We start from the raw sequence: 21,712 nt of genomic DNA, 5'->3' as shown, positions 1-21,712 counted from the left end.
TCTGACTTTCATATTTGTCTCAGTCTTAGTAGCGAAAAAGGGAGCTAAGTCCGTCTGTAATTCAGACATCTAAAGGTCACAGGGTGAGCCACACTGAGCACAAAGGCGGAATCTCCCACACCCGACAGGAGCCAGACAACCGTCCCTGTGCCAGACCGATAATGGCCAAAAGCAAGCTTTATGTGTTAATATGCGGTAGCAAGGCATATAAGGCCACAGCGGCCTCTTTCTAATCTGTTTAGCCAAGGTCAAGAGCAACTGAGAACTAGACCAGTTACGATTTCCCATCAGCTTCGAGACACATTCTTTTAGTGCAAGCAGGACTTGAAACTTTAGTCAAAGTAAGGCAGTACAACATATAAATCATTAAATTCTCTTCAATGTGTATGTTTTTGTTAAGGAACCTATGTGACTCAGGTGACTGCCACCGATGCAGATGACCCCACATATGGCAACAGTGCACGTGTCGTCTACAGCATCCTTCACGGCCAGCCGTACTTCTCTGTGGACCGCAAGACAGGTGAGAGGACGTTCATGGCCACTATTACATTACTGCTGCCACAACAAACCAACAGTTATTCACAGCTCTGTGACTGCTGTGTGAACACACAGCTCAGAATAACACAGCGAGTGAGTTGGTCCTCAGTCCTGCTACTGAATGCTCAAACAACCACTAAAGATGTTCCGTCCTTTATCAGACATCTCAGCTGATCACATCACATTTAGCTGACGCTTTTATCCAAAGCGATTTACAAGTGCATTCAACCATGAGAAAAAAGTAAATTCAATTCTGTTTATTTTGTATAGCCCAGAATCACAAATTACAAATTTGCCTCGAAGGGCTTTACAATCTGTATACATACGACATCCCTGTCGCAGGACCTCACACCGGATCAGGAAAAACTCCCCCGAATAAAGATAATAATAACCCTTTCACAGGGAAAAAAGGAAAGAAACCTTCAGGAGAGTAACAGAGGAGGATCCCTCTCCCTGGATGGACAGAAGCAATAGATGTCATGTGTACAGAATGAATATTAAATAAATATGACAGAAATTATTCATATAATGAGTAGTAGGCATGGACCATGATTCAGATGACCACGATCCATGTCAGCAGAAGGAGGTAGAGAGGAGGGGCAGCAGCATGGCAGGAGGCAGGACCGGCTCCAGACAGCCACGAACCATGGAAACTTGAGGAGAGGAAGCACAGAGGCTCCCAGGAAGAAGTAGAGTTAGTAATGTGCATCGAAGAAACATGAATTTATCCAGAAGGAGAGAGAGAGAAGAGGAGAGAGGAGCTCAGTGTATCCTAAGTAGGGTTGGGTACCGAGAACCGGTGCCAGTCCGGTACCTACCGGACCGAAAAGCAACGCAGATTTCGGTCTGAGTTCTGTTGCACACGGTCCCATCATGATTGGACTGGTGTCTGTTCTTTTTTTAAATATATATTTTTATAGTTAAAAGGTTTGAAGCTGTAGTTTGAAGTGTGTTTTGTATGTACTTATTTATTTATATCTATAGTATACTTTAAACAGTTAATAATATTGTTCAATTTGAAGAAAAAAAATTGCCTTGGCAATAAAAAAGTATCGGTTCAGGCACCGTTTAGGCACCGGTATCATTTTAAAAGTATCGGTTTAGCACCGGTATCGGAAAAAACCCAAAAGATACCCATCCCTAATCCTAAAATGTCCGCCAACAGTCGAGGCACCAACCAAGACCTCTTACTGCCCCGCCATTCAAAGCAGACGAGAACCGGGCCTGTTTGAATATTAATAAACTTTAAATAAACTAGCAGTGGGGGCTCTGCAGAGTCATTTACTGCAGTTCACTTCTGCTGCAGGATGCTGGATATACTGATGTTACAACCAAACATAGCAGCTCTTCATCACAGAATAGAATCCGTCAGGCTGTGAAGCTGTGTCGTCTTCTCAAAAAATAGCTTCGCTCATGCTAAACTCTGTGAGAAATATGTTCAGATCCTGGGAGGTGCTGGGAAATGAGGTCCGGGATCCGAAAGAATTATAGTATAAGTATATTTAATAAAAAATGATAGACAGCTTATGCTACCGCACGGGCCCTTTAAATTCACGGCGCACTTCTGGACACAGGTCCGAACAGTCCGCTGGGCATAGGAAAAGAGACCGAGCTCTCGCCCAACAGTTAGTTTTCAACTCATTCGTGGGACAAAGTCCTTCCTGTTAGTTTAAAGTTTTATTACTTTCCTAAACATTTTACTGGCTCCGCCGTATTCAGGGGCGGAAATACTACGTCCTCTTCTTCTTCTTCTGTCTTCTTAAAAGGTAGTGTCCAATGTCTCAAAAGTCAATATTCGGCTCCGCCCCCTCAGGCCATCAAGAGAACTACATCTCCTAAAACACTAGTCAATATATCATGCAGCATGCAGTATGTCGTCTACATTCATTCACACATCAATCATTCTACAGTAATAAAAGTGACCTTCATATGCATACAATTACAAATCCCTCATTAATATCCCTTATTAATTGTCATATTTCATGCATTGTAATTTCCACACAAACAACTCATTTTATATAGATGTGCAAGTCACATGTGACAAACTAAGCTTAAAAAACACTACAACTCCCAGGTGCTCTCTCTTCCCTCTGACTCAGTGAAGCTTTTTACACGCATCATACGACACGTCCATGTTTAGATCTCTGATCTCGCTGTGAATCTCGTACGATCTCGCGGGCAGAAGGCAGAGGAAGCGGAAGTTCTACTGAATCTTGGAGACGTTGAGCCATATTTCTGTGCAGAATTATCGTGAAGAAATTAATATTTCAAAACGTAAACATTGTATACCGTGGAACTGCGGTCGCAGATTCCTAAGGGTTAATTAGGGTCTGAGCGACTGATGTTATTTTGAGTTTGTGGATAAAAGCTGCTCCTTAAGACACAGAATGTTTTCCACAGTGCAGCGTTGGTCATAGATTTAGTGAGTATTCTCAGCTAAAGTTACATCATTTTAGTCTTTTTGAAACTGCTTCTCAGTAGTGGACTTTTTTATTTCATGTTTGTGCATGAAAGTTGAGTCTGTTTTAAAAAGGCTGAAGTTACTGAATTGTTATGTGTTTTTAAACGACTATAAAAGGAACTAGTTTTTTTCTTGTTGGCATACTGTGATATCCTGTACTATGTCAGGCTCAAACTGCACCATCTTTTCATTAAATCAATTTGAGAAGTTGTAAATGTTCCTCGATTTGGGTCACATTTCTAATCCTCCGACCACTCATAACACTGTACACTTCATGTCATCACTTAACCATTCACACACAATCTTACACTGATGGCAGAGGTTGCCATGCGTGGACATCAGGACCCCTATATGGAAGGTTAAATCATCATTATCATTTTCATGAGTACCCTCTTCAACCCCTCCTCCTCTAGGAATCATCAGGACAGCTGTAGCCAACATGGACCGCGAGGTAAAAGGGGAGTACCAGGTACTTCTCCAGGCCAAGGACATGGGAGGTCACCTGGGGGGGCTGGCCTCCACCACCACCATCAACATCACCCTCAGCGACGTCAACGACAACCCACCGCGGTTTGCTAAGAGTAAGAAATAACAGTAGCTAGCAGCACTAGCTCTCAAATCATGCTAAATCTAGCAAGAAAGTTACCAAAGCAGCAACACTGACAGCATTCATGCCTCCCTTCAAATTATCATTATGAATGTACTACAAACATGGTTACTGATAGTACTCACAGCTGTTAAGCTAGCAGTTTGTGGAAGACTATGGATTACATTTTTGGACGGTCTTATTACTGTCCTGCAACAAACATAGATAACATTGTTTTATTTTGTCAGAGCATTTGATTCATTCAATGCTGTCAGGATGTAAGGAATTCAACAAATATCTCAAGAAGACTCCCATACCTGTCCTAAATTTGCACTTAATTGCTTTTCACTCTCCTCCCGTCTGTCATTCTCTCAGGTATTTTCCATCTGCGGGTTCCAGAGTCGGTGTCAGTCGGCTCAGCAGTGGGTCAGATTCAAGCTCACGATCTGGATGCTGGCAGCAATTCAGACATGAATTATGTCATTGTTCCAGGAGATGATTGCAACATGTTTGACATCCTCATGAATTTGACTATTAGAGACGGAGTTGTAATCTTGAAAAAGGTACATTCACTCGTTATCAGCTGCACATTAGCTGTTTTTGTCTGTACTGCACCAACTTGATATGCATGATGATTCTGTGTTGTCAAAAAATTGACATATCTAGCAGCGTGGCAGGTTATGCACTAATTAAGGTTCAAGAACTGGAGCCTTAACAAAGTTACGACTATTTGCTCTAGAAAGTCTACATCTTCTGTCGCAAACTAAAAACATCTTTTTTGACCTTGAATAAGGAAAGTAGCACTTAAATGGCACCTACTGATATCACTTTGTAGTTTAACTTTTATTGAAGAAATTGTGCTTTCTTGATTCTTTTTGTTCTGAGTTTGTACTCATGGTTGAATGCACTTATTGTAAGTCGCTTTGGATAAAAGCATCAGCTAAATTAAATGTAATGGAGCTGATCCCAGCTGATATTGGGCCAGGGCAGGGAACACCCCGGACAGGACTGACTGATAGCACGCTGACGTTCAATTCAATTCAGTTTATTTTATATAGCCCAACATCACAAATACAAGTTTGCCTCGGGGCTTTACAATCTGTACACATGACATCCCTATCCCGGGACCTCACATCGGATCAGGAAAAACTCCCCCAATAAAGATAGTAAAAACCCTTTCACAGGGAAAAAAGGGGAAGAAACTTGAGGGAGAGCAACAGAGGAGGATCCCTCTCCCCGGATGGACAGAAGCAATAGATGCCATGTGGCCAGAATGAATAACGTAACGGAGTTACAGCACATTCATTGAATGTGACAGAAATTATTCATATAATGAGTAGTTGGCATGGTCCATGATCCAGATAGCCACGATCCATTAAGCAGAATGAGGGGCATCCCAGGGGCAGTGGGAGGAGAAAGCAGGGCCATGGCAGCTGGCAGGCCTGTTTCCAGGTCGGTTGCATCAGCATGGCAGTAGGCAGAACCGGTTCCCGGCCAGTTGCATCAGCAGGGCCATGGTTGCATCAGCAGGGCCATGAATAACGTAACGGAGTTACAGCACAACGGGGTTCCAGGCAGCCACGAATCCATGGAAAAAGAAAGTAGAGTTAGTAATATGCATTGAAGAGACAATCATTTATCCAGAAGGAGAGAGAGGAGAGGAGGAGGAGCAAAAGAGGAAGAGAAGAAGAGGAGGAGCTCAGTGTATCCTAAAATGTCCCCCAGCAGTCTAGGCCTATAGCAGCATATCTAGGGGCTGGACCAGGGCAAACCTGAGCCAGCCCTAACTATAAGCGCTATCAAAGAGGAAAGTCTTAAGTCTAATTTTTAAATGAGGTGACCATGCCTGCCCCCCGGACTGAAAGTGGAAGCTGATTCCACAGAAGAGGAGCCTGATAACTGAAAGCTCTAGCCCCCAACCTACTTTTTAACACTCTGGGAACCACAAGTAACCCTGCATTCAGTGAGCGTAATGCTTTCGTGGGGTAATATGGCACTATAAGGTCCTTAAGATATGATAGTGCATCACCAGTTAAGGCTTTGTAGGTAAGGAGAAGGATTTTAAATATGATTCTTGATCTTGATCTTACAGGAAGCCAGTGGAGAACAGCTAGTACAGGAGTAATGTGATCTCTCTTCCGTGTCCTCGTTAGTACACAAGCTGCAGCATTCTGGATCAATTGGAGAGATCCAAGGGATTTACCGGAGCAGCCTGATAATATGGAGTTACAGTAATCCAGTCTTGAGGTAACAAATGCGTGGATCAATGTTTCTGCATCGCATTGAGACAGGATGTGCCGGATCTTTGAGATGTTCCGTAGGTGAAAAAAGGCGGTCCTTGAGATCTGTTTCACGTGAGAGCCAAAGGACAGGTCCTGGTCAAAAATAACCCAGAGATTCCTTGGATGCCAGAGCGATGCCATCCAGAGAAACCATATCATCAGATACTTGATTTTTGAGGTGTTCTGGTCCGAGTAAAATAACTTCAGTCTTGTCTGAGTTCAGCAGCAGGAAGTTGCAGGTCATCCAGGTGGGATGCTCCCCTGTAAGAGAAATTTAAATATTCCATATTTTAAAGCATCAATCGGATGCATTTTGAGATGCATTTTTTGCCAACCTGGGGAGAGCTGGAGGAACTTAACTTCAGCCAAATTATTATGGCCTCCTTACTAAGTATTATGCAAGCCATTTCATGCCAGCCTGTCACTGTGTCTAACATTTACAGTCAGACCTGCAAACTCATGAGGGGTGAAAAGATGACACCAGCGGGGCGGGGGGGCAGTGACGGGCGAGTCAGTGCCGAACAGCGTCACTCGTCAAGAAGCTGACAAACTATGATCATTATGATGACTGGACCCAAAAGCAAGGACACGGAGCAGGAGTTAAACACAATTATCTTTATTTGCCAGAGAGAGGTGTGAGAGCTGGGCTGGCGTCCTCTGCTGGCTGGTGGCTGGTTGGGGGCCAAGGCAGTTCTCCAGGAGAGTTCCGGGGGAGCAGAGAGGCTGTAGCTGGGGGAAGCACAAGGTTACAGACAGGAATGATATAACAAGTCCAAGAGGCTGTAGCTGTCGTTAAGGGAAAGAGAACAGACGATCTGGCGAGGAGTTGAGGGAGAACTGAGGCAGATATACTGTGGGAGCTTGATTAGGGAATGAGTGTGGGTTGATTGGCAGCAGGAGGAGGAAAGGAAGGCCACGCCCAGGCAGACACACATGTGACCATCTCGGTACCCCCCCCTCAACGGGAGCCTACGGGCGACCCGCCGGGCTTGTCCGGATGGGTCCGGTGGAACGCCGACGAACTCGGGATCCAGGATGAAGGACCGAGACACCCACTGCCGCTCCTCTGGGCCGTATCCCTCCCAGTCCACCAGGTACTGGTACCCTCTGCCCCGACGACGTACGTCCAAGATCCGTCGAACAGAGACGGCTGGGTGGTTGTCGACCACCCAAGCGGGACGCGGGGGATCAGAAGGAGGGCAAAGAGGGCTGGAAGAAACTGGTTTTAATTGCGAGACATGAAACGTGGGGTGGATCTTCATAGGGGGAGGTAGTTTTAGCCTGAGAGCAGTTGGGTTGATTATTTGTTCTATGACAAAAAGGCCAATGTAACGGGGTGACAGTTTCCTAGCGTCGGTCTTCAGCGGGATATTCTTGGAAGAAAGCCAAACACTCTGACCTGGTTGGTATGCTGGGGCAGGGGTCCGGCGGTGGTTAGCTATGCACCGGTTGCTGTCGGCAGAGCGGGGCCTCGCGGGTGTCTCTCCAGACCTTCCGGCAGCGGCGGTGCAGCATCTGCACCGATGGGACAGCCAACTCGCACTCCTGGGAGGGAAACAGAGGTGGCTGATAGCCCACAGAAGATTCAAACGGAGACAAACCTGTGGCAGCACTGGTCAGAGAGTTGTGGGCGTACTCCACCCATGCCAGTTGCGAGCTCCAGGTGGTGGAATTGGTGGCGATTACACACCATAGAGCAGCCTCAAGGTCCTGGTTAGCCCTCTCCGAATGGCCATTGGTTTGCGGGTGTAAGCTGGAGGAAAGACTGACTGTTGCGCCAAGAGCACGGCAGAATAACCGCCATACCTGCAAGATGAACTGTGGTCCACGGTCAGAGACTATGTCCAGAGGAATGCCATGGAGGTGGAAAACATGGCTCACTAAAACGTGGGCAGCTTAGGGAGGGCCACAAAATGAACAGCTTTAGAAAAACGGTCGATGATGGAGAGTATGACTGTGTTACCTTGAGATGGGGGTAGACCGGTTACGAAGTCTAGAGCAATGTGGGACCAGGGACAGCTTGGAACGGGAAGTGGACGTAGCAACCCAGCCGACGGACGATGGGAGGTCTTCCCTCGTGCATGCAGCAACATAGGCCCGGGTGTCTGCTTCCATGGATGGCCACCAGAAATGTTGTTTCAGGAGGGACAGGGTACTGTTCATTCCTGGATGGCAGGCAAAACAGGAAGTGTGCACCCACTGGAAAACCTGAGACCGGACAGTTAGGGACAACAAACAGTTTGGGGGGCAGTTACCTGGGTCTGGCTGAGTCAGTTGAGCCTCCCTGACCATGGATTCGATCTCCCAAGTAACTGCCACTACTACACAGGTAGGAGGAAGGATGGAGTCTTGGCTAGGTGGAGAATCCACCGAGACAAAGGCGAGACAGGGCATCAGGTTTCGTATTTCTAGAGCCGGGCCGATAGGTGAGGGTAAAATTAAAGCGGCCAAAAAACAATGCCCAGCGGGCTTGACGGGAGTTGAGGCGTTTTGCTGACTGGATATACGCCAAGTTCTTGTGGTCGGTCCAAACCAAAAAAGGTTGCTCTACTCCTTCCAGCCAGTGCCTCCACTCCCAACGCAAGCTTGACTGCGATTAACTCCCTGTTGCCAACGTCGTAGTTGCGTTCGGCTGGGGAGAGGCGATGGGAGAAAAAGGCACAGGGATGGAGTTTCTGGTCGGAGGTAGAGCATTGCGAAAGGATTGCCCCCACTCCACTGTCCAAAGCATCCACCTCAACAATGAATTGACGAGAGGAATTGGGCTGAATCAGGATGGGGGCTGAGGTGAAGCTACCCTTTAGGTCGTTGAAGGCAGACTCCGCCTCAGGGGTCCAAGCGAAGGGGATGGAGGTGGACTGGTTAGAGGAGCTGCCACCCTGCTGTAGTCTGATGAATCTGCGATAGAAATTTGCAAAGCCCAGGAAGCGCTGGATCAAGAGTGGGCTTCTTAAGAAGAGGTTTAATTACAGACACTTTGAAGGACTGTGGTACATGACCTATTAGTAAACTTCTGTCCTCAATCTACCTGTACACAGGATGTGTTTAGGCACAGTTTTGAGGGTAGGTCATCTGTGTTTTGTCAGCTCTCATTTCCCAACACACAATCACCTTACGTCTTTAAAACCAAAGAAAATAAACATAAAGCATAAAAATATGGGTTTAGCAGGAGTAAAGATGGCGTCAAACATGTGACACTGACGGCTGAAAAGCAAGGCTCGATGTTTCCTGTGTCGACACAGCGCTACAGTTCCCACATATTAATCGCAATATATTATAAGCTCTATTGTCTTATGGCTTTCTTTTCTCCATGTCTCTTTCTTTCTTTTTTTTGTGTTTTTGCAGACTCTCGACTATGAGACAAAGAAGTCATACACCTTTAAGGTTGAGGTGTCCAATGCACAGCTGGACCACCGTTTCCTCCACCTGGGGCCCTTCAAGGACTTAGCGACAGTCAAGGTGAATGTTTTGGACATGGACGAACCTCCTGTCTTTACCAAGCCATCCTACACCATGGATGTGTACGAGGACACTCCTCCAGGAACCCTCATTGGCTCTGTGACGGCTCAAGACCTGGATGCTAGCAGCAGTGCTGTCAGGTAACAAGGAATACACAAGTCAGCGGGAAAATTGACCCTGCTGTACAGTCCCTGTCAAAGGACACAAGGAAACCTAACTGTTTGTTGTTTCAGTGAGATGCATAGTCTAGATTTAGTTTGCGCCGAATAGCTGATCCACTGAAGGCGTAGGTAGGAAAATCCAGGGCCGGCCACTGATTATTAGTCATGGGCTCGCTGGACCAGCACTTCTCAGATTAAGTGGAGAGTTAAGCAAATCTAAAAACCTAGTTGCATGACGCAAACAGTTCTTTAAAGAGCAGTGTGTAGTATTTAGTGGATTCTGGTTCTAAAGTTGCAGATTGCCCGTCCCTTAAGTGTCATAGGACTTCAGGTCTTTTGGTATCACCAAAGTCTCTCTATAGACCAGTGTTTAAGCAATGGTGAGGGTCCTGTCCCCCCAGGTCCGATGCTTGGACTGGGTAGGTGAGGGGCAACGTGCCGTATTGAGAGCCAGTTTGTATTGCTGCATGTATTCCTTGTAAGACATGGTGTGTACTGTGAGGCCGGTTCTGTTGTAGAGTCTCTCTAGTTGCCGTTTCTGGGATTTCATGAGACGGAGTTCAAGTGTGAACCAGGGGGTGGTGTGAGTGAAAGAGACAGTTCTGATTTTGAGAGGGGCAAGCTGTTTGTCCAGTTAATGATTTAGTAGGAGCAGGGGTGGTTTGGTTGAGTGTGTAGTAGTCCAGATGTTTTTGCCATGTTTCAGTGAGACAGAGGATGTCAAGGTTGTTGTCAGTAATATATTCATTGACATTGAGGATTAGGCTTTTGTTTTTGTTTTGCTTCGTGACTGGGTGTTGAACAGAGCAAGTTTTTTCACAGAGTGTTTTGTGATAGGTTTTGGGGAATTGGGTAGGGTCCTCAAGTTGGCTGAAATCACGTGGGGTTTGTTATGATGATGCAATAAGGTAGTGGGCTTGCGCCAGTGCTGAGTCCACAGAGACGGGATTGAGTGGACATAAGTGGATTTGCAGATGATGATTTTGCACTGAGAGCCGATGTAAACATCACTGATATAAGAACAGTTGTTTCTGTTTATGGCTTTGAGAATACCGTGTGGAAGTGGCAGCCTGTCTGTCACAATAGTCTGAATGGGGAGAGCAGCGGCTGAGGGGGTTAATCACAAGTGGGGCCAGTAGGGGGGAGCAGTCGCGGGCAACTGTGCTTTGAGGTGGCAGCGTAGAATAAGAGGAAGGGTTCTGTGTGTGGAGAGTAAATATTCAGTTGCGTGGACAGGACTGCAAATAAGCCTTGAGCATGCTATTTTTAAAAACAACCTTGGTCAACTCAGAATGGTGGTCGGGAGTGTGTGCAGCAGGCGTGGCAGTTTCAGCAGGAGGTCGGGGGCTGTCGCTCCGGGGAAACAGTTTGTGGCTGCATTGAAGAAATGAATATTCCTAATTATTAGCGAAGATTTAGCCATTGCTGGAGTAGACAGAGGAGGACTGAGAGAACGGGAGACAGAATCTCGCCACGGTGCCGGTCTAAAGAGCGGTATAGTGCGGCGAGTCCTGGTGTGAGAGGAGGGCTTGGTGTAGCTGGCGTAAGGATCGCAAGGAGCCCAGAGTTGTGGGTCCCGCCAGGATGTGGAATGGTGGAGCAGGCTGGGAGTCCCTAGCTAGAGGAGGGAAGTCATGGAGGGCAATGATGTTGTATTTATTCTCCAACTGGACTTCGAAGTGGTGGGGGGTAGGAGAGGGATGCCTCCCTCTCAGGCTGCTGTGAATACGGACCAGGGACCAAGGTTCGTGGTGGGATGGAGTAGAGCTGAACAGGGCTTTAGCCATAGCCCCGAGTCTTAGCCAGGAATTTTCATGGGCTATGACCGTAGAAAGGGCAGCGGCATCATGAACACGGTTGCTGGTTATGTCGGTGGTTCAGGCTTAAGCAAAGGTAACAGATGATTCACAGGAGGTCCCGTTTTCAGTTTACCAATTGTAGAAACCCAGTATTTGTGGTCCCCGTAGCGTTAGCAAGCTGCCTGTGGGAGTCACTCAGATCTGAGCTCCAGCTTAGCACTATAACTTGTTTCCCTCATGTGGACCGCTCTTATCTCTGCAGGTATTCCTTGGAATGGCAGACGGAGTCCGACAGCTGTTTTGACATCGACACTGTTGAAGGGACCATTTCCATTATTGAATACCTGGACAGAGAGACAGCTGTTCAGTACAATATCACTGTAGTGGCAACCAAAGTCAGTAAGTATTCCACAGTGCAGAAACAAAACTTCCACAGCTGACTATGAACAATCTTACAAAGAACCAGAAGGAGTAAACATGGAATTCTACAGACCGACAGGGAACTAGATCAGACACAGACACAAAGACACAAAGCAGCGTTTACAACTTCAGACCTGTTAATCACGACAATAACTGTGCTGACTTGTTTTTATACACATGGTCTTATACAGATCAATTATAAGGTCGCTTCCTGAACAGATTTCACCATCAGCAGAATGATATATTAGTAGTTATCTTTTGAAATGACGGGGGCCCGCATAGGTTATGAATTGAAGACAGCAGAGATATCACTGTTATCCACGAAACGCTCAGTTACAATATAGCTTCCCACCACTTGGTGGCGGTAATGCGTCAGTCAGTTATTTAACAAGTGCCAATATGCCAAAGAAGACACTCAGCCAGCCGTTAGCCTGTAGCAAAAGTTATAGAGAAGTATTTCAAACAAAAACATGAAGACGAAAGTGCTGCTGAACACCCCCTACCCCCAAACGTCTAAATATTTGTGCAAGTATAATCCTGACTTCACAAAGTAGGGCTTTGTGAACAGAGGTAACGAGGCGCAGCCCTGAGCCTGGGTGGAGTGTGGGCTAATACTAACTAACACAGCACTCGAGGCTTCACAGCTGAAGCGATATCTAGAGACCAAACATCCAACGCTCATGGGAAAGCCGGTGGGATGTTTCCAGATAAAGGACAGTGTACTACAGATGCAGAAACGGTCTGCCTGTCACTGACAAGCAACTCCAAATATGCTGTGAAAGCCAGCTGTCACAGATATGAACAGCAACTTCTGGTTCTGCAAACATGAAGACTGCTGAAGCATATCATTCACAGCATAAGGCTGTATTTTAATTTGCACTTTGTTTAAATGTTACTGGTACACACGTAGCATGTTGTGTGCACACTTTTCTGCACACTAATAGTTGCCTAATAATTGTGAACACACAGATATTTTCCTAGGAAAGTAAAAACCTCACTTTTACTGTCTTAAAGACACAGGTTTGAGGTGATCTTTAGCAGACGATTTAGATTCTAAATCAGGGGTCTCAAACTCGCGGCCCGCGGGCCGATTTTGTGGCCCCCTACTTAACAAAGTTTAGTGTTAGTGCAGCCCGTGCGTTTTTCTGAGGTCCGTTCTGAGGTTTAAAAAATAAAATATATTTGCACTGTTAAAAACTATTATAAAAATGTATAGAAACTGCTGGTTGCCTTTTTTTAATAACAAAAATATGTTATGAATGTAAAAAAAAAATATTGAGCTTTCTGTGTGGCCCTCTGGTGAGATCACAATACCAGCGGTGGTCCCAAGCCAAATTGAGTTTAAGACCCCTGGTCTAAATCGTCTGCTAAAGATCACAATTGATTTGAAATGGCTTGTAATAACAATGCCATGTTGCCAAGTGCTAACAACGACTTCTGCTAACAGTTAGCTGAGCTTGCCAACTTCAACAACATGTGCAAGGCAGAAGTAGTAGAGCATAACATACCAGGTGTGATCACACTCCTGTGACCAATCATGCTTTAGACAGAGGTTTGGACCGCCCCAGCTCATTTGCATATAAGGACACATAAATAAATGAAGAAATACATGTGGACACATAAATAAATGAAGAAATACAGAAATGTTGAAATAGATTTATTTAATGATGTCCTGTTTAGGTATAACTTATATTTATATATTCCTGTATTTATTTATTCCTGTATTTATTTATACATTTATTTATTCCTACTTAAGTAATTTTCTGTCCTCCATATATCTGCTGATAACACGGGTGGATTCACATTGTATGAGATGCCGAAGGGCACTGACTGTCGGTATTGGATGACCACGATCACATGTGCGACTATGCACAATGAGGCTGTAAAGGTGGACTTGTCGGTGGGACGATGTTTTTGATATTTCTTAGCAACCACCTTTTTTAAAGATATATAAAAGCTTCAAAATTCACCAGAGAGGTTTTTACTGTCGTATATTATATCAGCGAACAAAATGTTCAAATCTCTTCAGCTTGTTTAAACCACAGACTTTATTTCAGGTATGTAACCAAAAACCCATTTAAAAACACGGAACTGGAAGTGACTCATAATTTGGTTATAATTTTGGTTAGTTTCAGGACTCATTCCTGCAGCTCTCTATTCCTGTGTGAGTCTTTGCGACTAAATACTTGTAAAGTGCTTTGTGTTTTGTTGCTTTCCCACACTCGGGGGGAAACTTGACATTGTGAGTATGGACTATTTCCACAAAGCAGCCTCAACCGAAATGACAAATGAACAGTCACATCTCAAAGTAAGATATCAGTGTCACAACCCGGCTCCAAGGCTGCAACAAAACAGGAACACAGACGAGCAGCTGCCAACAAAAAGCTATTTATTTAACAATAGCACAATCAAACTGACTAAGGTGAGAGTAGGAAAACAAAGGTACAAATTAAAAGACAAAATGGTGACAAGGCCAGCGATACACCAGAGGTCCTCCACCCCCCAGCGAGTGTGAGCCAAATCCAGAGGCCTTTTTATGGCCAGGCCACACCGGCTCAGCTGTGGCTAGTCTCGGCTGACGACCCGCCAATCAGCACCTGTAAAGAGGATTGAAACAGTGACACCTAGGGTATGGGAGGCGGGTCGTCTTTTAATTCATTCATTGTGAGTTCTGTGCTGACATTTTCTCAAGAAACTGACACCGGGGAGTACATTCTAATGCGGGGAATGGGTTTAAATATCCTGCCAGTCCCATTGCATAAGCTGGGGCTTGACTGTGGTTTCGTTCAGGGCGAGGTGGCCATGGGGGTACGTCCTGCATTGCCAATTAGAGGGGAGGATATCATTCTGGGAAATGATCTGGCTGGTACCCGGGTATGGGCTGACGGTTCGCCACCTCCTATAGTAACCTCTTTTCCCTCGGTTCCAAAGATACCTGATGAGAATGCGCAGTCGTTCCCTGGTGTCTTTACAGCTTGCGCTGTTACCCGGGCTATGTGCCGTGGAGAGGCAGAAGCTGAGGTTGAGCAGACTATCACAGATGAGAGTTTGGCGGCTGAGCAGCAGGCTGATCCTGCGCTTAGGGAGCTGTTCGACCAAGTGCTCTCGGGAGTCGATGGGAAGAGTGCTGCAAAGGGTTATCTGCTGCAAGATGGTTTGTTGGTGAGAAAATGGATGCCGCACAGGGAGAACTTCGTGGGTAACCCGTTTTTTCATGTTGTGGTTCCATCCAAATTCCGGGAAGAGGTGCTGAGGACGTCGCACGATCAATCTGGGCATTTGGGGGTTCGAAAGACATACTATTATGTTCTCAGGTATTTTTTTTGGCCTCGAATGAAGAGGGATGTGTCTTGTTGTATTAAAACATCTCATACATGTCAGATGACCAGACCATCAGGCCGGCTCGGTTGCGTTGAGTTAAAGCAAGACTGGGAGGGGGGGCTTCCCTGGTTGCTGTTAGCTGCCAGAGAGGTTGTGCAGGAGAGCACTGGGTTTAGCCCGAACAAGCTTGTGTTTGGGCACCGTATGTTTGGGCATACGGTGCCCGGGCCACTTACTTTGCTGCATGATCCGGTTGCCCAACCGGAAGCCCCTCGAAATTTGATCAAATATATTAACGGTTTCCGTCATCGGTTGTACTTGGCTGGAGAGAAGGCTAAAGAGAGTTTAGCCTCTGCCCAGGAAAAAATGAAGCGTCTATATGACCGAAGAGCTGAGATCCACCAGTTTAGTCCTGGCGATCAGGTTCTTGCTTTGTTGCCGTTTGTGGGTTCACCATTTCAGGCAAAGTTTTATGGTCCGTTCACAGTTTTGCGTCAGGTTTCCGAGCAGAACTATTTGTTGTCGACACCAGAGCGGAGAAGGAAAACTCAAATGTGCCATGTAAACCTCTTGAAATCCTATTACACTCTTGGGTCAGAGCCTGTTGCATCGGGGGGAAGTGGGCAACAGCAGGCTGTCAGACCTGTGCTAATGACAGGTACTGTGGGAGGACAGTCGCTGGTTAATTTGACGGTACAGGAGGGTGATGGGGTGGTTTGCCCTGATGAGAGTTTGTTGCGGGGCCAGTTGAGGAATTCTGAAATGCTGGGTGGCCTGGATTCCTTGCTTGGGCACCTGTCAAAGGAGCATTTCACGGAGTTGACTGCTCTGATTAACAACTATTTGTCTTTGTTTAGTGACGTGCCAACTCAAACACATTTGAGAGCATGAGCATGACATTGACGTGGGTGGGGCGCAGCCAATCCGCCAGTGTTTTTACCGGGTGTCAGAACAGAAACGTGGGGTAATGGAAAAGGAAATACAGTATATGCTCGACAATAATATTGCGGAACCTTCTTCTTCCAGCTGGGCGTCTCCCTGTTTACTTGTGGATAAAGCGGATAAAAGTCTTCGGTATTGTACAGACTACCGTAAGGTAAATGGGGTAACTAAACCCGATGCTTATCCATTGCCGCACATGAAGGATTGTGTGGGTCAGGTGGGCTCGGCTCACTTTGTCAGTACATTTGATTTACTCCTTTTTTTACTCTCTTATTCAGTGATGAGCCTTGGGCTGCTGAACGCACCGGCGACATTTCAGCGTCTAATGAATATGGTTGTGTCCGGGTTGGACGGCTGTGCGGTGTACCTTGATGATGTAGTGATCTACAGCAATACCTGGGAGGAACATGTCTCCCGCATCGGGAGGCTGTTTGATCGGGAAGGTAGTGGGCCATGAGCAGGTGCGGCCGGTGACAATTGAGCAGTATTCCATGCCCACCACCAAGAAAGAGTTAATGCGATTCCTGGGGTTGGTGGGGTACTACCGCAGTTTCTGTCGCAATTTCTCCACTGTAGTAGCTTCCCTGACAGACCTCTTGAAAGCTAGAGCAAAGTACATCTGGTCAGATTCATGTCAGCAAGCTTTTGAAAATGTTAAGGCTGTACTGTGTTCTTCTCCTGTCCTTGTGGCGCCTTGCATGGATGCAAGTGATGCAGGTATAGGGGCGGTGCTGTTCCAGTATGATGAAAATGGGGTGGAACGTCCGGTGAGCTTTTTCTCGAAGAAATTTAATGCCTACCAATTAAACGATTCGGTCATAGAAAAATAGTCTCTTGCCCTTATATGGGCACTGCAACATTTTGAAGTATATGTTGACTCTGGTGTTCCTCTGGTGGTCTATACGGACCACAATCCGATAACGTTTCTCCAGTCCTTGTCTTGCCCTAACCGTCGGTTGATTCGTTGGTTTTTGTTCCTGCAATCTTACTGTTTAGACATTTGCCACATCAAAGGCTCTCAAAATATTGTGGCGGACGCTTTATCGAGAGCCCCTTGCTCTTGAGATGTATGCTGTTCCAAGGTAGTCTACGGAAGTTGCCCCAGAATTTTGTTGTTGTTGCGTCATGTCAGGATCCCTGATGGGAACCTTGTTCTTATGGGGTGGGGTGTGACAACCCGCCTCCCATACCCTAGGTGTCACTGTTTCAATCCTCTTTACAGGTGCTGATTGGCGGGTCGTCAGCTGAGACTAGCCATAGCTGAGCCGGTGTGGCCTGGCCATAAAAAGGCCTCTGGATTTGGCTCACTCTCGCTGGGGGGTGGAGGACCTTTGGTGTGTCGCTGGCCTTGGCACCATTTTGTCTTTTGATTTGTACCTTTGTTTTCCTACTCTCACCTTAGTTAGTTTGATTGTGCTATTGTTAAATAAATAGCTTTTTGTTGGCAGCTGCTCGTCTGTCTCCTTGTTTTGTTGCAGCCTTGGAGCCGGGTTGTGACATGTGGGGGCTCGTCCGTTCTTTGATCCGGTGGGACGCTAAAAGCTCAGCTGTGGTAGCAGTTCACGTTGTAGCGTCACATGGTTGGCTGTACGCCTTGTTTTGACTGGGTTTTGTAATCGGTTGTTTGGGAGACATTTGAGTGGTAAGTCGACTGTTCTTTGTGTGGTGATAACGTGCCCTGTTTACACGGTGAGTTAACTGCTGTTTTCCTGTCCCTATTAGGCTGAAGAGCGGATTTCCTTGGAGTTCGTTGTTGGGGTTTTTGCTAGTGTGGTGCCAAAAATGGTTGGAGCAGTTGTCTCGGGGGCACATCCGAGGCTGCAGGTGGGTTGCCAGTACATGGTGGCTTTACCGAGCCTTCGGGCTTAAGTGCGTAAATACCCACCATAAGTAACACCTGAAGACTAGGGGGGAGGGGGGGAGTTTAGCTAGTCTCTGATTAGGCAGTTAGAGGGATGGGATTTCAGTGTTGTTTGGCTGTGTATGGGACGTTTGATCTGGGGTTGTCATGGCTAGTGTACCTCTTGATAGCTCCTTTGGAGGAGCTCTTGGACCGTTGTTCGCGAGAGCCGTTGGTGAAAATTGCTGAGCATTTCCGACTGGATGTGGGGGATAAGCGTTTGAAGGAGAATATGAAGGTCATCTTAAAAGAAAATCTGTTTGGCTCTAAACTGGATCCTGGTGGTGCTGCGTCAGACGAGGTTGGTGCATCTACTGCTGGTGTGAGTGGTGTTGCAGAGTTGACTTTTAGGGAGCGCAAGGAGTTGCTGTTGTTGGAAATTAGAAAACTTGAACTGGAAGAGCGCAGGTTGGGTGTGAGGGATAATCATGGTCCTTCACGGGATTTTGATGTTGCCTTTAATCTGAGGTTGGTGCCTACATTTTGTGAACAAGACCCTGATACTTTTTTCTTGCTTTTTGAACGGGTAGCAGAGAGTAGAGGCTGGTTAGATGCTGAGCGTATGTTGCTTTTACAATGTATTCTTACGGGAAAGGCGCAGCAAGCGTATTCTGCGCTCAATGTAGCTGATAGTAAAATGTACGTGTGTCAAAGCTGCAGTGTAAAGAGCCTATGAGTTAGTGCCTGAAGCATACCGCCAGAGGTTTAGGTGTTGGGAGAAGTCTGGGAAGCAGACTTACATGGAGTTTGCCAGGGAGTTAACGACTCACTTCAGTCGTTGGTGCACTTCACTGGGGGTTCATTCGTGTGATGCTTTGTATGATTTAAAAGTTCTGGAGCAGTTTAAGGATACTGTTCCTCGTCACATCGCTACATATCTAAGGGAGCGTAAAGTCAAGACAGCGGCACAGGCTGCCATTTTGGCAGATGAGTATGTGCTGACGCACAGTATGCACGAATGCTCTGTACAGTGGGAACAGCGGTAATTTTCGACCCGTAGAGAAGAGGTGGGAGAAAGGAGGTGGTCCTCGGCAGGGTAGACTTGAAAGGGCCGCACGTGGTCAGTTGCCGGTTAAGGCTGGTAACCAGTGTCATTACTGTATGGGCAGGGGACATTGGAAGGCTGAATGCCCTGTTAGGACAAGTTACAAAAGTGGGTTCGGTGGTGGGAATGTTAAACCTTCCGCACTGGCTGTGCCGGTCCGAGCGGTCAGTCATGTGGTTCCTCCGTGTGTTTCCTTCCTGTGAGCAGGTAGACCCTGAAGAGGATTGAAACAGTGACACCTAGGGTATCTGTATCTGATGTCGTCACATCAGATACAGATTGAATATACCTGGTGGAAATACAGTGTAAAACAAAGGCAGACTTGATGTTCACTGCAATTGATCACACAACTAAAGCAAGTTTTTGTTATTGAAAAAACAATCACAGACCAAATCCATTTTGTTGCTGCTGTTAGTTATCATATTCAATGATCTTCATGAGCAGATGGAGTTTGTTCCATTGTCATGGTAACGTGTTGTTCATTTCCAGTTTTCCTGAGGACTTTGAGACAGAAAGCTATGTCAATTATAATTGAAATACATGAACAACATCACTGTCAAATCTGGCCCAACTTGAAATGACCTGGTACATATGATCCAAAAGACGCACGGGACAACTCTTTTCCAAGCCAGCTCAATCTCTCAACACAAAAAGCAAAAAGTTATAGAACCAGAATTTAAATAAACTTTAAACAATTTTCTCCAACAAATTAATAAATAATAGCTACAATACCAGTGGCTTCTTTGGCTGTACCATCAGTTGACTCCTTCCCTCTCTCTGTCTCAGCTGAAAACTTTGCTGTCAGACCTTCCCAAATTAAGTAATCAGCAGCCTGCACTGGCCCACTGGCGGTGCATTCTTTTTTTTTTTCTTTTTCTTCTGGCAAAGGAGCGTAATTTGACATAATAATGAATTAACGAAATTAATGAATGTGTCTATTTAAACTCTAGGGGAAGCTGTATCTCATACATTCTAACTTCAACAGCAGTTTGCTGTGCCTCTCTCTCAGTGCAGCGCCACTGTTTGTGGTGGAGACTAAATTGAGAACATTTGAGCAAGAAGGGCCCCATTTCTCGTAGCTGGCTTACTGAGTTAGCAGGCTAATTTACAGGATAAGATGACGTAGGTCTGGCTTTTCGGTTCTTCGAAGCAAGGTTAGATAAATCACCATAGCAACACAGCCAAAAATGTAAACCTACTCCCGGGCAGGCTTACTGAAATTCACTGGATAAGCTGGCCACTCCCACTGGACAAAACAGGCAGCTCCCTTCCTCATTGATGAAGGAGCGATATTAATTATATTAGTTTTATAAGGAGAGAGTTCTTCCAGATCGCCAGATTCGTTCTCACATCATCATGACTTTCTGTTTGTGGCGCTATAGATTCTGCAGACAAGGAATCATTTATTTACGAGACCTTCTCGAGCCGCGGACATTGATCACCACAGGCGCAGCCGATTGCCGTCTCACAGACATAGACTATCAGCCACTGCATCTCGCGCTGTTCTTAAGTTTATTTAGCACTCAAGAAACTTATGGATGTGTTGAAAGCACTCATAATTATATGACAGTGTTATTAGTACACCATACATATCATTATTGTAGAACATGATTAAGGTGATCGTGATGAGAATACAGAGAATCACACACAATTTATTTTCACTGCTTCAATTGATTGAATTTCTGATTATGAATAATACATACTGATCCGCCCATACACATATTCAAACTTCTAATTATATGGTAATCTACACATGTATATACACATATAGTACGATTCATACGCACATACAGTACATATATCCTCATAAGTATATATTTATTCGTATACTACTTTCAAATAAATATAATCTGATTGATTTGGGTGATGAAGCACTTAAAATTTGCCGATACATTTTCCCAACACTGACGCATTTAACTTGTCTGATATATTTGCGACGCTTATGTCTCGCAGCGGGGGCGATGTTTGAGCTGCGTTCACACCAAAAACGTTGGAATATTCACGTGTTTGCTGCGAATGATTAAGGTAATGAATTCCTCATATGGGTTCATGATCATCTCCTGCTTCTCAGCGGAGAAATAAAAGAAGGTTCCTCTGAGTTTATTTGCCATTGTACTGTTAGAACATTGTGGTGTCAGTGCTCGATTATTATCCCTTCCGAAGAGGAGCGGGCACGCGCATTTATCCAGATGACTGACGTCTGGTTAGAATTAACGAGACCGTTTCAGCACGGATCTTCCGTGGAGGAACAGAGTTAGCCTGACGTAAATCATCTCGCTAATTTAAGATGCATAATAGGACATTTGTTGAACCAGGTACGAGAAATAGGGCCCATCTTAACTCATCCAGACTCTGTATGCACCATAGGATTTCCACCTGTACGCGTATTGAATAGGCAAAGGGCTGCTAAGTCACACATCTACCAACCTTCCTGATTTGAGCAACTAATATATATATATATATATATATATATATATATATATATCTCCTCTCACTCAGTTATAGAGCAGAAAACAAGACCGTGTGAGTTAGAGAGTAAGATGATCCACACACACACACAAGACTTGTATCTGGCTCTACCTTGTGGCCGAAGCTGATAATTCAAATGAAATCAACAGGCCAGAACACAGCTGGTCACACTGATAGACTGTCAGTATGTCGTATTTAAGCAATAAGGTACTCGAGGCAGTACTGTATCGTCAATAATGTACTGTTCAAGGGTGTTGCCGGCAAACCCTTGAACTGTACATTATGTAGATACAGTACTGCCTCGAGTACCTTATTGCTTTTATAATACAG

At 45.7% G+C, this 21,712-nt stretch overlaps 1 protein-coding gene across 1 annotated transcript in view; it reads left to right on the top strand.

The window, feature by feature from the left end:
* Positions 1-21,712, top strand: part of LOC306741967 (cadherin-12-like) — a gene marked incomplete at both ends in the record, with an annotated part of 72,013 nt that overhangs the window by 28,890 nt on the left and 21,411 nt on the right. The window contains 5 exons of the mRNA XM_079224303.1: positions 401-520; positions 3,412-3,579; positions 3,960-4,147; positions 9,212-9,465; positions 11,548-11,684. Coding sequence (XP_079080429.1) covers positions 401-520; positions 3,412-3,579; positions 3,960-4,147; positions 9,212-9,465; positions 11,548-11,684 — 867 coding nt within the window. The remainder of the gene's footprint in view (positions 1-400; positions 521-3,411; positions 3,580-3,959; positions 4,148-9,211; positions 9,466-11,547; positions 11,685-21,712) is intronic.

Source organism: Taurulus bubalis (assembly GCF_910589615.1).
Source record: "Taurulus bubalis genome assembly, chromosome: 1".
NCBI lineage: Eukaryota > Metazoa > Chordata > Actinopteri > Perciformes > Cottidae > Taurulus > Taurulus bubalis.
Note: the sequence above shows the minus strand (reverse complement) of the source record. Positions and strands in the feature narration are given on the sequence as shown.